This window comes from Ischnura elegans, chromosome 8, assembly GCF_921293095.1.
Source record: "Ischnura elegans chromosome 8, ioIscEleg1.1, whole genome shotgun sequence".
NCBI classification, from domain to species: Eukaryota; Metazoa; Arthropoda; class Insecta; order Odonata; family Coenagrionidae; genus Ischnura; species Ischnura elegans.
In genome coordinates this window covers 26525327-26541722 of record NC_060253.1, presented here as the reverse complement: position 1 = coordinate 26541722, position 16396 = coordinate 26525327, and the positions used below count along the sequence as shown (strand labels likewise).

Genomic DNA, 16396 nt, shown 5'->3' with positions numbered 1-16396 from the left:
CTGAACACTTATATCACTTAAGCGATACAGACCTTTAAGTGATATTTGTGATTTAAAATCTACATCTTTTGAATATAAAAATGATGTAGGACATGCACAGCTGTGATTCACAGCAAAGTTTTAGATAAAAAGTTTCCCTTCCAAAGTTATAACATAAATGTAATCAGAGCAGTAAAAATATGTACTAGAGAACAATAAATAAAATTGACCATTACACAATTAGTTTTTTGGTTCACAACCAGTGGTTTATTTATATTCACATACAAAAATTTACATCTGGCAACAGGTGCAGAGAGGCATTGCTCTGTTCACACAATCCATCGCAGCCTACAAACCCCAAATATCTTCATTCACCTTAGTCCACCAATTTGAGTCATGGGTCTAAAGTTATAAAGCACACAACTGGAGGAAGATTCAGAAGTAATTCCAAGTATGTAATCCCCTCCATCATCATACGTTTTGTTCCAAATCAATTCAACACTCATGTAGCAGAACTCCTCGGTACAAAAATAAAACTGCAGCAGACATGCACACGATACCACCATGAATCGTCGATGAGGAATACCAAGCCATAATATTTATTGGCGTTGAAGTTGGGGTCGAGCTTAGATAAATGGGGATTTGAGGGAAAATATATATAAGTGATATCCTTTTTAATGCCACCGGACAATCTCCTTTGGATAGCACATAACGCTTGCTTATTTTAGGGGATCCAGCAAGCAGCAGGAATGGAGACTAAACGCCATTGGACACAAAAAATCTTTTGTCACATATAATATTTCACATACACGGACACTCTAACAAGGCCAAAAAAACATGTGCCTTCCAAACACATGGGAGGAAACATATTTTTCCCTTTCTTTGCCACTTAATATTAAGAATACCTTAATCTATGTAGTATAAGCAGGAAAATTCAACAGTCCGCTTTCCATGTTCCACACCATAATACTTTTATACGTGATCCCATTATTTCAGTAATTTTACCCAAATAGTGACTGATAAAATCACTGTGTTTTTTGCCAAGTCTACAATTTTATTTTTTCCAAATAATAAGGACAAACAGAAATTAATGCTGATCAGGAATATTAAAAAAATATAAATCGAGGAATTCAGTGATCCAAACTTATTGAAGTTATCCCTCAGGAACACAATTTAGCATGGTCATAAAGAAAGAATAGATATGTTTGGCAAAATTTGGCAAATTAGATATTATTGGAAAAAAGTGAGGTATTTTATAATGAAACTGTTAATTTCCTCAGATTTTAGCCATAACTTCATAATGAAACAAGGTCAAGTAAAATGAAAAACATATTTTTTCAGGTCCTTGAGCAAATTAGTCAATTGAAACATATTCTCATGCTTACTTTGCCCTTCAAAATGTATTCACATAACTTTGATTGTCATAAAAAACAAATACAGAGAAAAATTCACATTTATGTACCTTTTGTAGCCATTTGGTTCATCATGTGTCTCCACTTTACACATCATCAAAAATCTCGAGCAAAACAACTGGATCTATTTTTAGATTATTCCAATGACTAATATTCTCAAAAACTGAATATATTGATCAATTAGCAATCAAAAACCTAAAAAATTGTCATTTGAAATTTAAAAGTAGCTACTTTTCACCTTCGAACATTTTCATTTTTCCTCCCCTTCAAAAATTTTTCTTCATCAAGCTTTAGGAGACATGAAATGGAAATCGAAATCAATTGAATTTTGTTTGTTAATAATTATTTTAGACAATTAGATGAATTATTCAACATGCATTTGAGATACAAGATGCTTTTACATTGCTCTGGGGTATCTAAACGACCAGGTGAGTTCAAATTCACAAATGACTAGGAAAAAATATTATTTTTGTTTCCTAAGATGATGGAATCGATACATGGAACAATTGCTAAAATTTTCAGCAATTCAGTGGCTTCTAAACATTGGATGGTGATCATAATTGTTTGACAATCAGATTTTTTTGTTTCCTAATGAGTCAAGCTGAGTCGATAAGCAAGGTGCTTTGTAAATGACCTCACACAAAGTCTCACCAAGAGAGAATAGTTTCTTTGCAAGGATAGGAGTAACGAGAACAAAGGACTGGAATTTTTTTTCGTACCTCAAGATTTTATTTTTTGACAGTCACTTGGAAAATATGTCCGAAGACAAGAAATCCAAAAGCCAATTAAAGCTGGAGATATCTCTGAAACTGATTTTTCCATCATCTCATACAATCGTCAGTGGGTAGGAGAACATGTGTTTAAGCCACTGAAAGCTAGGCAAAGAAATAAGGGATGCTTTCACATTGCTTTGAGGTATCTAAATGATCTGATAAGTTCAAATTCACAAATGGCTAGGAAAAGTTACATCACTTTTTTGTTTACCAAGAAGAAATCAATAAGAGGGATTCTTGCTTGAATTTTCAGCATTTTGGCCCACAAACTCAGCGTACTCTAAGGAATCTTAGCCTAGCCCTTGATGTGCTATCACCTGTTCTTCTGCTTGTAGATGAAAATCTAAAAAAACAAATGATCCTAAAACCCATTTCAGGGATATCTTTGCTTCAAAGGTAGTTCAGAACTTAGATTTCTTGTCTCTTGACATACCCACTTAAGCCAATTAGTAGCTCAACTTAATTGATCCAGTCACTCGGCACACAGAAATAAAAATTGATGTGGGCAATATGGAAAGCAGACAATCAAAAAATCACATAGTACCACCATCATTCTGGAAGTCACCCACACCGTTCACTCGTTTGGTAATAATAATAATAAATAAAGAAATGTGCGAAGAACATAAGGATATACAAATCACATATTTTTTGGGGGATTTCCTGAAGAAACATTACACAACGAAGGGCATTCCTTTCTTTTAAATAGACATAACTGTGCCTAAGTAAAACGTTTCTCTGGAGGGGGTCTTAATTAGGAATATAACTATGTACCAGTAATGGGAAGATGAAAACACGTGAGGATAGCACAGCATATGTGCCACCGAGAACTCAAAACATTTTTCATCCAGCCACCAGTGACGTTGTCGACCAAGTGAGATGGCATTTCATATGATCATCCAATGCCTTTTCGTGGAGTTGTTCATCCATTCGGTAATTTCTTTGAAGACTCCTCTCCGAGGAATACCCTGCACGAACTAGCTAAACACAAACTGTTCGAGTGATACATCTGTGTTGGGTGAGAACAGTACTTTGTTTCCTTGGGTAGTAAGATGGATAGGACTTGGTTTGGCATGCGCATCATGTTTTGCGTGGGGGAGGCAGGGGTGGAGGGGCGAAGTTGGGCGGTTGGGCGCCAATGTTGTAATTGTTGGCAGACAGCTTCCTCTCCTTCAGGGGGATGTTCTCGTAGATCTGCTTTGGCAACTCCTCGGGGGGCCTGGAAGATAAGATGTAAGAAATCGCAATTAAAATCACAGCATCTGTTATATTTACTTAAATATAGAGGAGGATGCAGGTTACAAAATAAGCAAGTCGCGGATACTTTAAAGAGCTTCTGCTATAATCCCATCACCATTACAAGTTACAAGCCAATCTAGTAGGTTGGCTAGCATGAGTGTGGTGTGTGTGAGTTGGCAACGCTGTAAATATGTGGACGGGAGACTTCCGGTTGCGGTTGTTGAAAATGTAACTTGTAATGGTGATGGGATTAAAGCAGAAGCTCTTTTAAGTATCCATGACTTGCTTTAATCCCATCACCATTACAAGTTACATTTTCAACTACCGGAACCGGAAGTCCCCTGTCCACATATTTACAGCATTGCCAACTCACTCATACCACATTCATGCTAGCCAACCTACTAGATTGGCTACAACATCATCTATTACATCAAGACTGAATAGAAATAGAAAATATAAAAAAGATCAAGCTGTGAGGCTGGCACTCAAACAGCAAAAGAAAAATCTTCCCCATTCAGCCATTCTCTTACGAGTTTTAAATAGGAAAATTGTAAAATTTTCACCCTCATTTTCACGAGATGGTGATGACAGTAGGGTTCTGGTTCATTTACACAATGAGGAAGAACCTTTCCCTGAGTTAAGGAATAACTTTTAACAGTGCATCCAATGAATCATTTGAGGCTCATACAAAGGCTGAGGAGTGGCTAAAAAGTGGTGACCCATTCAGCGTGGGCTTCGGACAATGTCAACTTATTTTCAAAAGGCTGTTGATTTTTCATCGTGAATTGCTTGAGGAGTAGGCATAAAATGGAACCACAGAAAAATGCAGGTCCCTTAATTTCCAAAATCTACAGAAATTGCAAAAATTGATGAACAAGCCCATTCTTCTCTTTGAAATTAGAGCTTTCCAGCATATTTTAGCTTCTAAGTTATCTGTTTGGCAGAAATTGTATTTATTTTCTGTTTCCACAGGTTTTCACTACAAGAGGCTGTATATCTGATATCCATTTCAAGTGTCCACTTAAAGTCTCATTAGCGATGTGACAATAAAGAAAGTTTGCTGAATGAGAAGAAGAGGCATTTCACTTTCTTATAGCTGATGCATGAGAGATGACATTGCATGACTAACTTACAATCATATTCACAGCATGAAATTATTAGGTAAAAAATTGTGTACTAGATGTAAAAACAATGCAAATGGGAGGCATTTTCATCAAGAGACAATAATACTCTGGCTCAAAGATAAATAGGACACAAGTATGAATTAAGATGGTCTGGAAAGTGTCTTCAATGTCAAACAATAAAATATGCAACAGTAATGCTAGTCTTAGCCAGTTTTTACTGGCAAATTATCACCACATTAACAATAGGAATGCAAACCATTTAGAAAACAATCAGTTCAGCACAATCACATTTTTACCGCGACAGCTATCAGTATTTAATCAATCAACTCATAAAGTTCATCCAAGTTTAAACATAAATCCTTAAATCTTCTGAACAGATAATTATTTTTTTAAACCAGTGAAAACAATGCATTGTGAAAAAATATCTGCAAAAAAGATGACATGAAATGAATTGATATGAGAAGAATTGACACAAGTGTTGAGTAAAAGATGAGAAAGACACACTATGCTGCTAAAGATGGCATTTACTACCATTATTATAGGACCTTCAGAAATTTACATGTATTTTTAATTAGATCTGACAAGTCCACTTTTTCCCCCAGAAAATATCATGTAAAGCTTCCTAGAGACATAAAGAGTGCTGAAAAACATATCCATTTTTAAATTTAAAGTGAACGAATTTTTCATGATGCATTTATTTTATCCTTCTGATGAATTCTTGACTATGCACCCACGCTCCGTATCGATATTATATATTTTAATTGAACATTGATGTGCCGATTTTTTGTCGGAAATTTGAATGGAGTGCACTGAGGCAATGGAGAGATTACTCACGTTGCAGTTGTTGGACACTGAATGTGGACGCCTTTTTTCTATAAAGGTGACTACGAAGTAACGGAGTAGGCCCATATAGTAAATAGATGTAAATTTAATTGTGATTTTAATAAATATCTAGCAAGCACTATATCTCTGTAGATATTCTCGTATCTCCCCCAAAATGAACTCAAATGTCTCTGGAAGCAGCCTTTACATTCAAAAGGCAACAAAAAATTATTAAAAGGAGCATGTAGTATAAGAAAGGATTGTAAGAATATATATCAACACATCAACTCATGCCATAAATTAAAATCTGAAGAAAAATAGGATATATGTACATGGAATGGATTAATGTTTTATAATAGTCGTTAGCCATAATAAGTTAATGCATTTCAAGTGAGAAAACGGTAGAGTACCTACTTTTTCCTTTACTAGGGTAATGAGTTTCATTTAGAAGGGGTAGGCGAGGGTAGGTGTGAGAAATACGGTCCAAAGTTTCTTGCTTTACTTTGTGGAACCTTGATTAACAAAATTCAGTTAAATGATATTCTAACATATTTATTAATATTCAATTTAAATAATCGCCTCAATTCGCAATTAAAACCATCTCTTCAATTTCATATTCCTGACCGGTCCAAAAAGAAATTCTTGTAGCGAACATAGCGCCTATGGACCGGTGCTCCGGAGCACTTCCGTCTGTAGCATCTGGTAACGAAAGTAGCATTTGTTGGACCGCATCCATTATGGGACATGTATGTATCTACAGTGGTTCCGACTCCATGGGACCTGAGGGGGCCCGAGCCCCCTCTATATTTCGTTATGGGGTGAGGAAAAAATGTATTTATATTTATATATTTTATATATCGGCAATATTTTTTATAAATCGGCACCCTTGTGTATCTAGATCCTTAGGCAAATAAAAATGATTATTATTATTATAATAAACACACTTTATCTTACCTAGGAAGGTGGGCGTCAGACGCAGCCCTACTGGGCCCCCTCTTGTCCCTCGCTGAAGTCGAAGCAGAGCTTGGCGTCGTGGGCAAGGATGTGGTGGATCTTGATAGGGTTAACGTCAAGCCTCCAGTGTTCCCCGATCCAACGGCTATCGTCCCGCTGCCCCCAACACCCCCACCACCTGTTCCCAGTCCACTACTGCCCCCTTCGCTTGAGTAACGGATGTTGGTGTACTCCCTACCCATCAGCAAGCTCTTCTGCAGTAGGAGGAATTCTAGCTATAGTTTTTTTCAGTAAGACTTGTAGTGTAAGAGTAAAAACAAGAAATAATGGACAAAAAGGATCAATGTTTTTGTTAAATACAAAAATATGTGACGAGAGTTCTACTAAGAGAGTTGAAAAAACTTGTTCTCTGTCGAATCGTTTTACTTCTTCACTTGCAAAGAGGTAGTACTCAAAATTCAAGAATCTCAGAAACAGTGAGACAGAGAGAGAGAGAGAAATTCTTATGAAAATGTGAAAATAAGGAATGAGATACAATATTACCAGCAAGATGGAAGACTTTCAAACTTTGAAGACAAGTGGTTCATGAAATTTCATCAAATTCATAAAGTGTTGACTTGAATCATAATTGCATTCCATTACAATTACTGATTCTTCTTTGGAATTGAAGAATACACCTCTGTATCAATGATATGTTTATCAAGAACTGCTTGATGGCAACAAATGTATGATTGGCATTGAGAAAGCAGAATGAAAGCAACTTTAGAAAGCAAATAAAAACCTCAGCTGAGGTATTCACTGAAGCAACACAATTTGTTCCGTTTTTAATTGATGGAAGAATTGAGAGTACTAATGGACAAGTATGAGATATTAATGTAAGAAATTCATCAAGAAACATCAATATAATTTCAATTCAAGAGGAATTACAAAAAAATGAGCCAGAAGAAGAAAAAATGAGAATTATAGAGAAAGAAAGATTTCAAGCATGTCTCCAGGAATCTAAGACAATATATAGGATTGGAAGTGCAGATAAGACATTTAAGTGCAGTATCTTCTTCAAATACTAATACAATTCCAAACAATAAGAGAAAAAATGAAGGAAAATGAAATATTCAGCGGACTGAGGAGTGGGTGTTTGATGATTTCTTAAGCAGGATAATACTTGGAAACATCAAAACAAGAGCTGTGCATTATGCAGAAGAATTAACTAGCCCAAAGGGATGAAGAAGCACACAAAAAAGAATCAACATTCTGATATGCAGCTCCCCTAAGAGATTTCAGCACTGAGAACTTTTTTCTTGGAGGAATAATTTAACAGTAGCTGACTTATTTGTTTGAAAAAAAAGCAGTAATTATAACACTATGTACACTGGTATATGTGCTCAAATATGAAAAAAGTGAGATAATAAAGTCATATGTATAAATATTACATTATCACCCTGGGAAAAGAATTAATTATAAATGAATTTTGTGTCCTCTAATCTAGTTTTCAACTCGACCGGCTGTAATTTAGTGGAACCAAATTGCTATCTGAATTACTGTACAAAAGGCATGAATAGTGGAAAATGGTGTAAATAAGCATCACTTCTCTTAAAATAGGAGAGCAATTTTACAGCTCATGCCATGAAAACAGTTGCATCAATTTGGAATTATATGCTGTCTACCCAGATAGCACAAAGTAAGAGAGTTATCCGTTTCTTATGGTTTTCTTACAGAAAAATTTGATGAGCAGCTTATCGTAAGCTAAAGGACTTATATAAGGCAAGGATAAGATATGTATTAGGGAAGAAAAGGTAAGGAATGCCGTCAAATATCCTCAGATTAAGTCGCCTCTATTGGAGCGCCAAAGGCGGCAGAACAGCATCCTACACATGCTACGCTGCTCTGCCTGACATGAATTTAAAGCTTACCGATGAAATTCAGCGAATATTTGTAAGAGCTGAACAACTGGTAACAGATTTCCCGTAAATAGAAAAAATTAACAACTGCAAGTGACTGGCTGTTGAAGATACAAAGCATGATATACATAAATGTACATTTTCCCGAGGGCGGAAATAAAAAAAAATAAGTATTGGGAGAATCGAACTAATAACCTTCAGCTCTTCAACTGAGCATGCTAACCATTACACCACTGCATTAAATAAGTAGAGTAGACGTAGGTATATACCAATTTAAAGTGTAATTGTATAGAAAAACTTAGATGCTTTGAGCATGAAACAAACTGAAATGTACAAGGTCCACATAATCTGACATTAATGAATTTTAATTATTTTTCAGTTAACTCGATGAATAAATTATTGATATTTGAGTATTCTTTCTGAAATTTTTATATCCTCCGTTGCTATTCATGTGAAAACATTTTCTTCCTAACGACCGTGGTTTCGCCATCATTTCATAATTCTGAATGATTTTCAAATTATGGACGTATGATGCTATTTCTACTCATTCTATTGAAGTGCCAAGAATGGAAAAATTATTCTTATACATTAATCCCTTCATAAATCCAGGGAAGTGCTGAAAGCCAGGCCTCCATTTTGTCATTAGCCTGGATGTTTGTCGGCCAGGCCACAAGAAACCCACAAGAAAATGCCAACCTGTATACTTATGAGCTCCTTCCTTATTTTTTCCTTACACCTTACCTCAATGACTTATAATGTGCTGACTGGGTAGTTAGCCATACTTGATTAAGCAAGAGTTTTTCCCAAGGTAGTTTCTTAAAATGGTAGCATGTAGGCGTTCATGAAACACTCAACTATGAATGAAACTTTCTTAAGGCTATTTACAACATTGCAAACAAATTAAAACTCTAAATCAACAATATGAGCAGCCAAAAAATACAAAAAAATGAGGGTTCTGATAAGGGATTGGACATAAAAAGCAAGCAAGCATGGTGAAGTAACTAACCTGTTCTGCTTGCCTCCTTTGAGACTCAGCAGCAATGTAATGCTGAACGGCTAGGTACACAAATTTGTACTGTGCCTCAGTTTGGACCATTCCAGACCTCTGAGACCGCACCATTTGGATTGTACGCTGGATGTCTATCTCACAGTCAAGTCCTACACCAAGGAAAAAAAATGGATTATTCACTTTTGTGAAGAAGTATATAAGGAAATATACTCATAACTTGTCCATAACATTGGGCTCAGAAGTGCGTCAATGCTCACATAAGGAATGAATATGGTGCACAAGTATGGTATCATTTCAACATGTAATGTAATGCAAGAAAAAACCTTGACTTTAAGATAATAAGTAAGCATTGCATAGTATGCCAGAATACCTCAAAAGGAAAAGGCTGTTTTAAAGGTGGGAAATCCAGGAAATCTAACATGCCAGGAAAATATAAAAGCATATCAGGCTTCTCTTTACAAAAATATATAACTAAGTGTGTAGCTTGTTATTATAATATTTACAAGGCAGCATGTGAGAAGCAAGTGTGCTTTGACAGTGGTATTGTGTGCCAAAACCTTTGTCAGATGCATGGGCGTACCCAACGAGGGGCTGGGGGGGGGGGGGGGGGGGGGGGGGGGGGGGGCAGTTCCCCCCCTAGAACAAAGATTGCAAAAATCTTCAAGCAAAATCAGTGCTGAATTGAAATGAAAGTATTCAACAAATTTTCTTTAAACCCACGAAAAATGATATGTATTAGTCTAAGATATGTAACTAAAATAAAACTATTTTTTTCAAATGTCACAACTTGGCTTGCTCCCCCCTAGACCATGGCCTCCCCCCCCCCCTAGTTATGATCCTGGGTACACCCTTGGTCAGATGAGTGTCTTAAATATATTATATTAAATATTATGACTTTTGAATTTCAACATGGATCCTTTTAATAAATTTAAATCTCCTCTGATTTCCGAACTCACCTTGCCGCTCAATTTGGTCAAGGATCATGTCAATCACAATGAATGTTCCAGTGCGTCCAATGCCGGCACTACAATGGACCAAAACTGGTCCGGCACAACGTATCGACTCTTGCCGAGCATTCACGTCATGCAGGAAGTTGAGAACACAGCCAGGGTCTGATGGGACTCCGTGATCAGGCCACGCCTGTAGAACCAATACAATGTCTCAATCATAAATCAAGCAAATAATCAACACCTATCACACATTGAACTGAAGGAGAAAATCTGTTTGAAAGTGTATTGATTACTTCACGTAGAGTTTGGATATTAGAAAAAAAATAAAAGACAAAAATACTCATTTTTCCCTTTGCATTCATTTAGCCTCTAATAGTATTTCACTGCATGCATGTTTATGGACCACACATGGTTGTTGAATGACTTCAATTACATATTTCTATAATTTAATGCAAGTACATATACAGTGGAACTTGGTTAGTACGTTCCTCCTTAGTACGTTTTCCTCCTTAGTACGGCGATTTCCCTCGGTCCCGGTACCATCCGAACAAAATACAGGTAAAAGAATTTGGTTAGTACGTTTGAAAAAATTGCGCTTTCCTGGTTAGTACGCTCAATTGCTTGCCGTGACGCAACCCGCAATTCGTTCTCTAGTGTCTTCTTAAGGGTCGCAAACGTCTGAATTCATGATTTAATTTATTATTATTAGCCATTAACATTCTTCCATTCATTCCACATCTCTTTCTTCTACCGTAATTTATCCAAATGCATTACTGAATTCTTGTGACGTGATGAAAAATAAAATGCGCCCATTTTTCAGGAATGTCTGACTACGAAAAACTACAGCCAATAAGAAGCCCCAATTTTCCCCACCCCGAGCTCCTCACCTTCTGTTGCCTTTGGAGCGCTTGGGAGTGCCCACTGCTGCGCACTAAGTTCGTAAGTGGGCAATTGTTGCTATTGCACGAGTTATCATGATGAAGAAAAACGGTATTAGACAATTCCCACATTATCTAAAGCAGTACTGCTCCATAAACTCGACGTCGTGCGTATTTACTTGACTACTGTTGCGGGAGCAGACGATGCTCTGGATCTCCACGCGAAGCTTAGCTTAAAAATACTTGATCTCGGAACGAAAGCAGACGACATTAGACGAATTTTGAAAGTAAATTTCAACTGTCTAATATAAAATTTTCTTGAAATTACGTCGTAATCTTATAATCTTGCGTGTCATCAGTCGATATATCGATCGATTTTACAATCGAAATGGTATCATTCCAGAAGCGAATGTCTACGGCTGTTGCCGTAATTTGAAAGTCAATATAATTTTGCCCAATTTTTATGATGTTTAAAAAACCAGTTGACTTACTCCGGGTTGTTGTTATATTCTCCGAGTACGCTGTGAGAAAGAAAAATGACTTGTCTTCGCTTGTCTGAGCTTCACTCGTCCTCGTTCTGTAAATGTATATAGGATAAATCACGGGAGATAGACGCCGTAATCATGGAATCGTCTTCGGAAATCTATGAAAAATTGCGATTTTTATTCACATGGTATTGTTTTTCAATGTAGCGCTCATTTTCTTGATTTTAAATGTGAAAAGAGTTCAGGAAGGCGATCCTATGAGAACTAGCGATAGTAATTGTAATTATGACGACTTTTTCACTGATTGCAATAACCCCGACTGCTATTATTTACTTTCCTCGTTAGTACGTTTTCCTGGTTAGTACGTTCATTTTTCGTGGTCCCTTCAGAAACGTACTAACCAAGTTCCACTGTACTTCATTTTATTATTCAATGGAACTTTTAAATTCTGCTGATGTGAAATGCATATGGATTGAAGTAGATGAAATATAGATTTTCACGTATGCAGGACGGTTTTAATGTGGCTAATTCGGGATGCAAAGTGCTTGTTTGGAAAAACCAGCCCAAAATTTGCTATCGGGGAAGATAGATTGGTGATGTAACTGAATCTCATAATTGACTCACAACTGGGAGATCCAGTTTCGTATTCCAAAAAACCAAAAAAGATTTTTTCACAGTGACTTTTACCATTGGAGAAATGTCATGGATTTATTGATATTTTATATTCTTCCATTTAAAAAACTCTTTATCATTTATAAAAATATTACAAACCAATAATTACAATAACAATTTCACCAAAAGAAACAGATTGAAAACCTACATTTAATTCAATCCAACCCACATGCCTATCACAAAAGCAGAAATGATGTTCCATCAAATAATAAAGGATACATTCATAGAATGAAGAATGTAAATCTTTATGTATAAAATATTTGAGCCACTAGTCATGGTCCATAAGCATGAGGAGAACGAAAAATGTTTGGGGCATGGTAAATGCAAACGAAAAATGAAAAATTCTGATTCTTGAATTCTTTTTCCATTATGTACTTAAACAGAACTGAATGAAGTAATATGTTTAAAAATTCTCCTTCAATTTAATAAACTTCAGTTTACAATCAACAGTTAAGAGACTTATGAATTGCAAAACAGTTTAGTAAATTCAAAATTGTAATTATTTCACTGCATTTTTAATTGTAGAATCAGCTGAAAGATAATATAAAACATCACAAACAACTGCTTCAGCAAGATTAAGATTTTCTCTTTTCAATTCCACTTCCATCATTACAATACCATATCATCATAAAGTGAACTGAACTACATATGTACATCTAAGTGAGCATACAGACTAGCTTGAACACTAAGATTACCATTTAAGTTTAAGTATGAAGATTTTCACAGCTTCTTTTATCAATGTTGGTGGTTGTTTCCGGAAATTGCTGCGTAGGTGACATTTCCTTACTCAACGTTTTCTCCTCCTGCTGGGAGCGTTATCAAGAGAATGGGAGGGAAACCGTTCTCATCCCGAGCTTATTAAGGTTTCGTTAACCCATTGTTGACCCGATTTTGAATTTTCACAGAAGACATTAGCCGTTAATCTTAGCCGTTAGCCGTTAAAACAACCACCAACATTACCATTTAAGGTTGCACAGATGATCGTGAACATGTTAGTACATAATTGGAGGGGGGCATAATTTATGAAAATAAAAGACTGGATAGGGTGTTGTTCTCATACCTGAAAGTGGTAATGGAAGACTTTCCTCTCTTCCCCTAATACACTGTCCATCATTTCACTATCACATCCCTTGCGTCCCCCTCGGAGGCCAAGCGGTGCTATCGCATCTTCCCTCTCATCCTGTACATATGACACAAGGAACTCCCGCAGCGTGTAATCCGCCGTTGACGACTCGGACAGATTTCGTACCCTTACTCTTCCATATTCCTTCATCTGACCCTCTTCAGGCCAATACCGAGCACATTTATTCTGAAAAAAATAATACAGTAAAACCTCTATGTAGTAAAACTCTTTACATCATAAACCTCCATACTTCATACCACCCCTTCGGTCCCGTCAGATTTACATGTAAATTTATAGGCAAACTTCTGTGTAGTGAACCTCTTTACCTTGTAAAACCTCCACTTATCATACTAAGGAGATACCCCTTGCGAAAATTGTGATAACATTTTTGAAGTTAATATCTATTAAAATAATTAATACTTCCTCAATTTTGTGAGCTGTATAACACATGTACTCTTCAGTGCAGTGAAAATACCAACTAATTCTCTTGCCAAAGTTTTGCAAATTTAATTTTTGTATCGTAAGAGCTTGAGTGTATTTCTAACTAAAAACACACAAAGAGAAAAAGATTTAATCCCCCGCCAAACTTGAGCAGCTAAGTATTGAGTTTTTTATACTGGTTCACACACAATTGTAATTTAAAAGGTCAAGAAAGCCATAATTAGTTGAAATAAATCTCCAAATTTATGGCAGGGAAGCCATAATTATGCTAGTCTACAAATATGTGTGCTAATTTTTTTTTAATTATAGAGATATGCCCCGAAGAAAAAAAGAACATTTCTGCAGATTTATCATTCATGACATTCCACAGCTCCACTATAGTAAAGTTCATTTCATTATGCTCCATCAAATTATTCCCAAGTTAAATTTAATGCGGAATAATCACAAAAAATTCTTACATCATCAAACAAATCGTAAAATATGAAAAAATAATTTCTATAATAGATGCATAGCAACATTTTTCACACGTATTACCTTTCCTCTCTCTATTTCTTTAGTTGTCATGACGATGACCCTTGTATTTTCCTGCCAAACCATTTGCCAAAAGTCTGACGTGGTACTAGGCAAACATCCTTGAGTGGCAATGTAGTGCTTCATCCTGCCTTCGGAAAATGGTTCATCCTCAGGCTGTAAGGATTGGAAAAAAACAACAAATGAGAATGATAATTGTGTAATGATTTGATGAAACTGCAATACAATTTTGCTACAATGGTGTACAATACGGGAGTATCTTCATCTGGGAGTTAACTGCAGATCTTACCTTGATATAGTTGGCATTGATGTATTCAGATCCAGGAATTGAGGGGTCTACTTCTTTTAACTTCACCCTGGTGTGGTCAACTGAAAGATTAAAAATATATGGATGACGACAAGGTGCAAAAATAGATGTTAATGATAAAGCAACAATATGATAGAGGATAAGGTAAGAAGTATGTACACATCCCCTGTACGTCATGGACAAAGTAGCCTTGAAATTATTAATATAAGAAAGAGTGACTGTAGCTACGATTACAAGTAATCCATTGAGTTTGAAATGCGAAAGATCCACAGAGAAAAAATCATTCGCCTTGACCTCTCAGCATCATACTTTGAACTAGAGTTTGGAATGCAATACAATTCCATTTGTATTGTGATTACTGCTGGATATTTATGAGAATTATAAAAATTTCTATTTCGGTTGGGTTTTTTTGAGGCACACCTTTATTGTATACCGGATCATTACACAGACTTATTATGTATATCCATTTTGGCTCCATTTTACATTGAATTTTGAAGGTATTAAACCCCCTTATCAACGAGCCCCACTGATAAATCACACATTGCCCCACTCTGACCACAGCAAATACTTATTCCATTGAGTACACGGTAGAATTATCAAGATACTTACATGGTAGGATGTTTTTGTATCTGTTCTTGTTGCGGTTTTCAACTTTCTGGCCTTCTTTTCTGGAGAATAGGTGCTTGCACTCTTGCTGTTGAAGAGATTCAAACTCCTCCCAGAATCCAGCCTTTCCAGTGGAATGACCATTCTCCTTCTGTTGAAACAAGAAGAATAACAGTTATTAAGTACGTCTCATGAAAAAATATCTGTTCCGTAGGAGGAACTGGGGTTTTCCAGATTCTTTATTTGTGTTATTTGTTTGAATAATAACCTAAATCTTCCATATTATTTCTACTGTATAGATACTTTTTTCTCAACTTATATTTAACCAAACTCTACAAATGAGGTACCAAAATGCACAGAATTTATCAGAGAACATGCGACGGCATATCTCACTACCTAAATATTGCTATTGTTTCCAAACATTGGTTTCTAAATAATTAAAAAAAAAAAAAAAACAAAATCGGTAAATATTCCTGATGTTCACGGTGCACAAACTGATACATTTGTTCACTTGCAACAATATCTCGCATTCTTTAAATAACTTTCATCAAAATGCAGCTGATTCCACATTCAAGTCTCCTGCTGATACGTAAGTATGGGTCATCATGTGCGTTTAACAGAGGATAGAGTAATTACTTCCAATGTTGTGTTTAAAGAGGTCCTCTGACCTCAATTTGTGCATGAACATCCCAATTAAATTTGTACATAAGACCCTGCCTTTTTCTACATTTTAAAATTAGAAACGCGCCTATCCCTCTGTGGACCTGCATTGAAAAGAGCGGGGGAAGCCCGCTGGGAGCGGGCGCATGACTCTCGTACTGATTAACTTGCATAGTAAAAAACTGGTTGTGAGATAAAATAAATTCAAATAAAGTTAAAAAGGCATGATAAAGGCGAGTTTGGGTGCAGCTCAGATCCATCCAGGGGCCGATTAAAGTCATTGCTTTGGGGGTGAGGGGATTCATTACTTCCCACAGAGCCTTGGTGGTATGCAATACCTTGATAATGTGTCAGAGGTCTGACATGTGTAGGGAAGTGGCTTTTAGACTTTCATCCATTATTATTTTTAAGCATGATTATCTTTTATGTGAAATTAAAGCTTTCATAGGAGAGCCACTTTAAAGATAACCGCCTTTTCAATTTTCCAGAAATTATGGAATGGGGGCCGCACCAGTCATTTTTCAGATAGGTTTGTT

General features: G+C 36.2%; 1 protein-coding gene across 3 annotated transcripts in view; it reads right to left on the bottom strand.

Moving 5' to 3' along the window:
- Positions 1–219: 219 nt before the first annotated feature.
- The window catches only part of LOC124164191 (tyrosine-protein phosphatase non-receptor type 11-like), a 1101414-nt gene continuing 1085237 nt past the window's right edge, over positions 220–16396 (bottom strand). For 2 of the 3 annotated variants that reach the window (XM_046541400.1, XM_046541403.1), the window contains 8 exons: positions 15204–15351; positions 14577–14656; positions 14291–14443; positions 13253–13501; positions 10164–10347; positions 9205–9356; positions 6301–6554; positions 220–3380 (listed from right to left, as the gene is read on the bottom strand). In XM_046541400.1, the coding sequence (XP_046397356.1) occupies positions 3242–3380; positions 6301–6554; positions 9205–9356; positions 10164–10347; positions 13253–13501; positions 14291–14443; positions 14577–14656; positions 15204–15351 (1359 nt within the window). In that variant the 3' untranslated portion in view covers positions 220–3241. Of the gene's footprint in view, positions 3381–6300; positions 6597–9204; positions 9357–10163; positions 10348–13252; positions 13502–14290; positions 14444–14576; positions 14657–15203; positions 15352–16396 lie in introns of those variants that run through there. The other variant, XM_046541402.1, reaches the window with a different exon arrangement.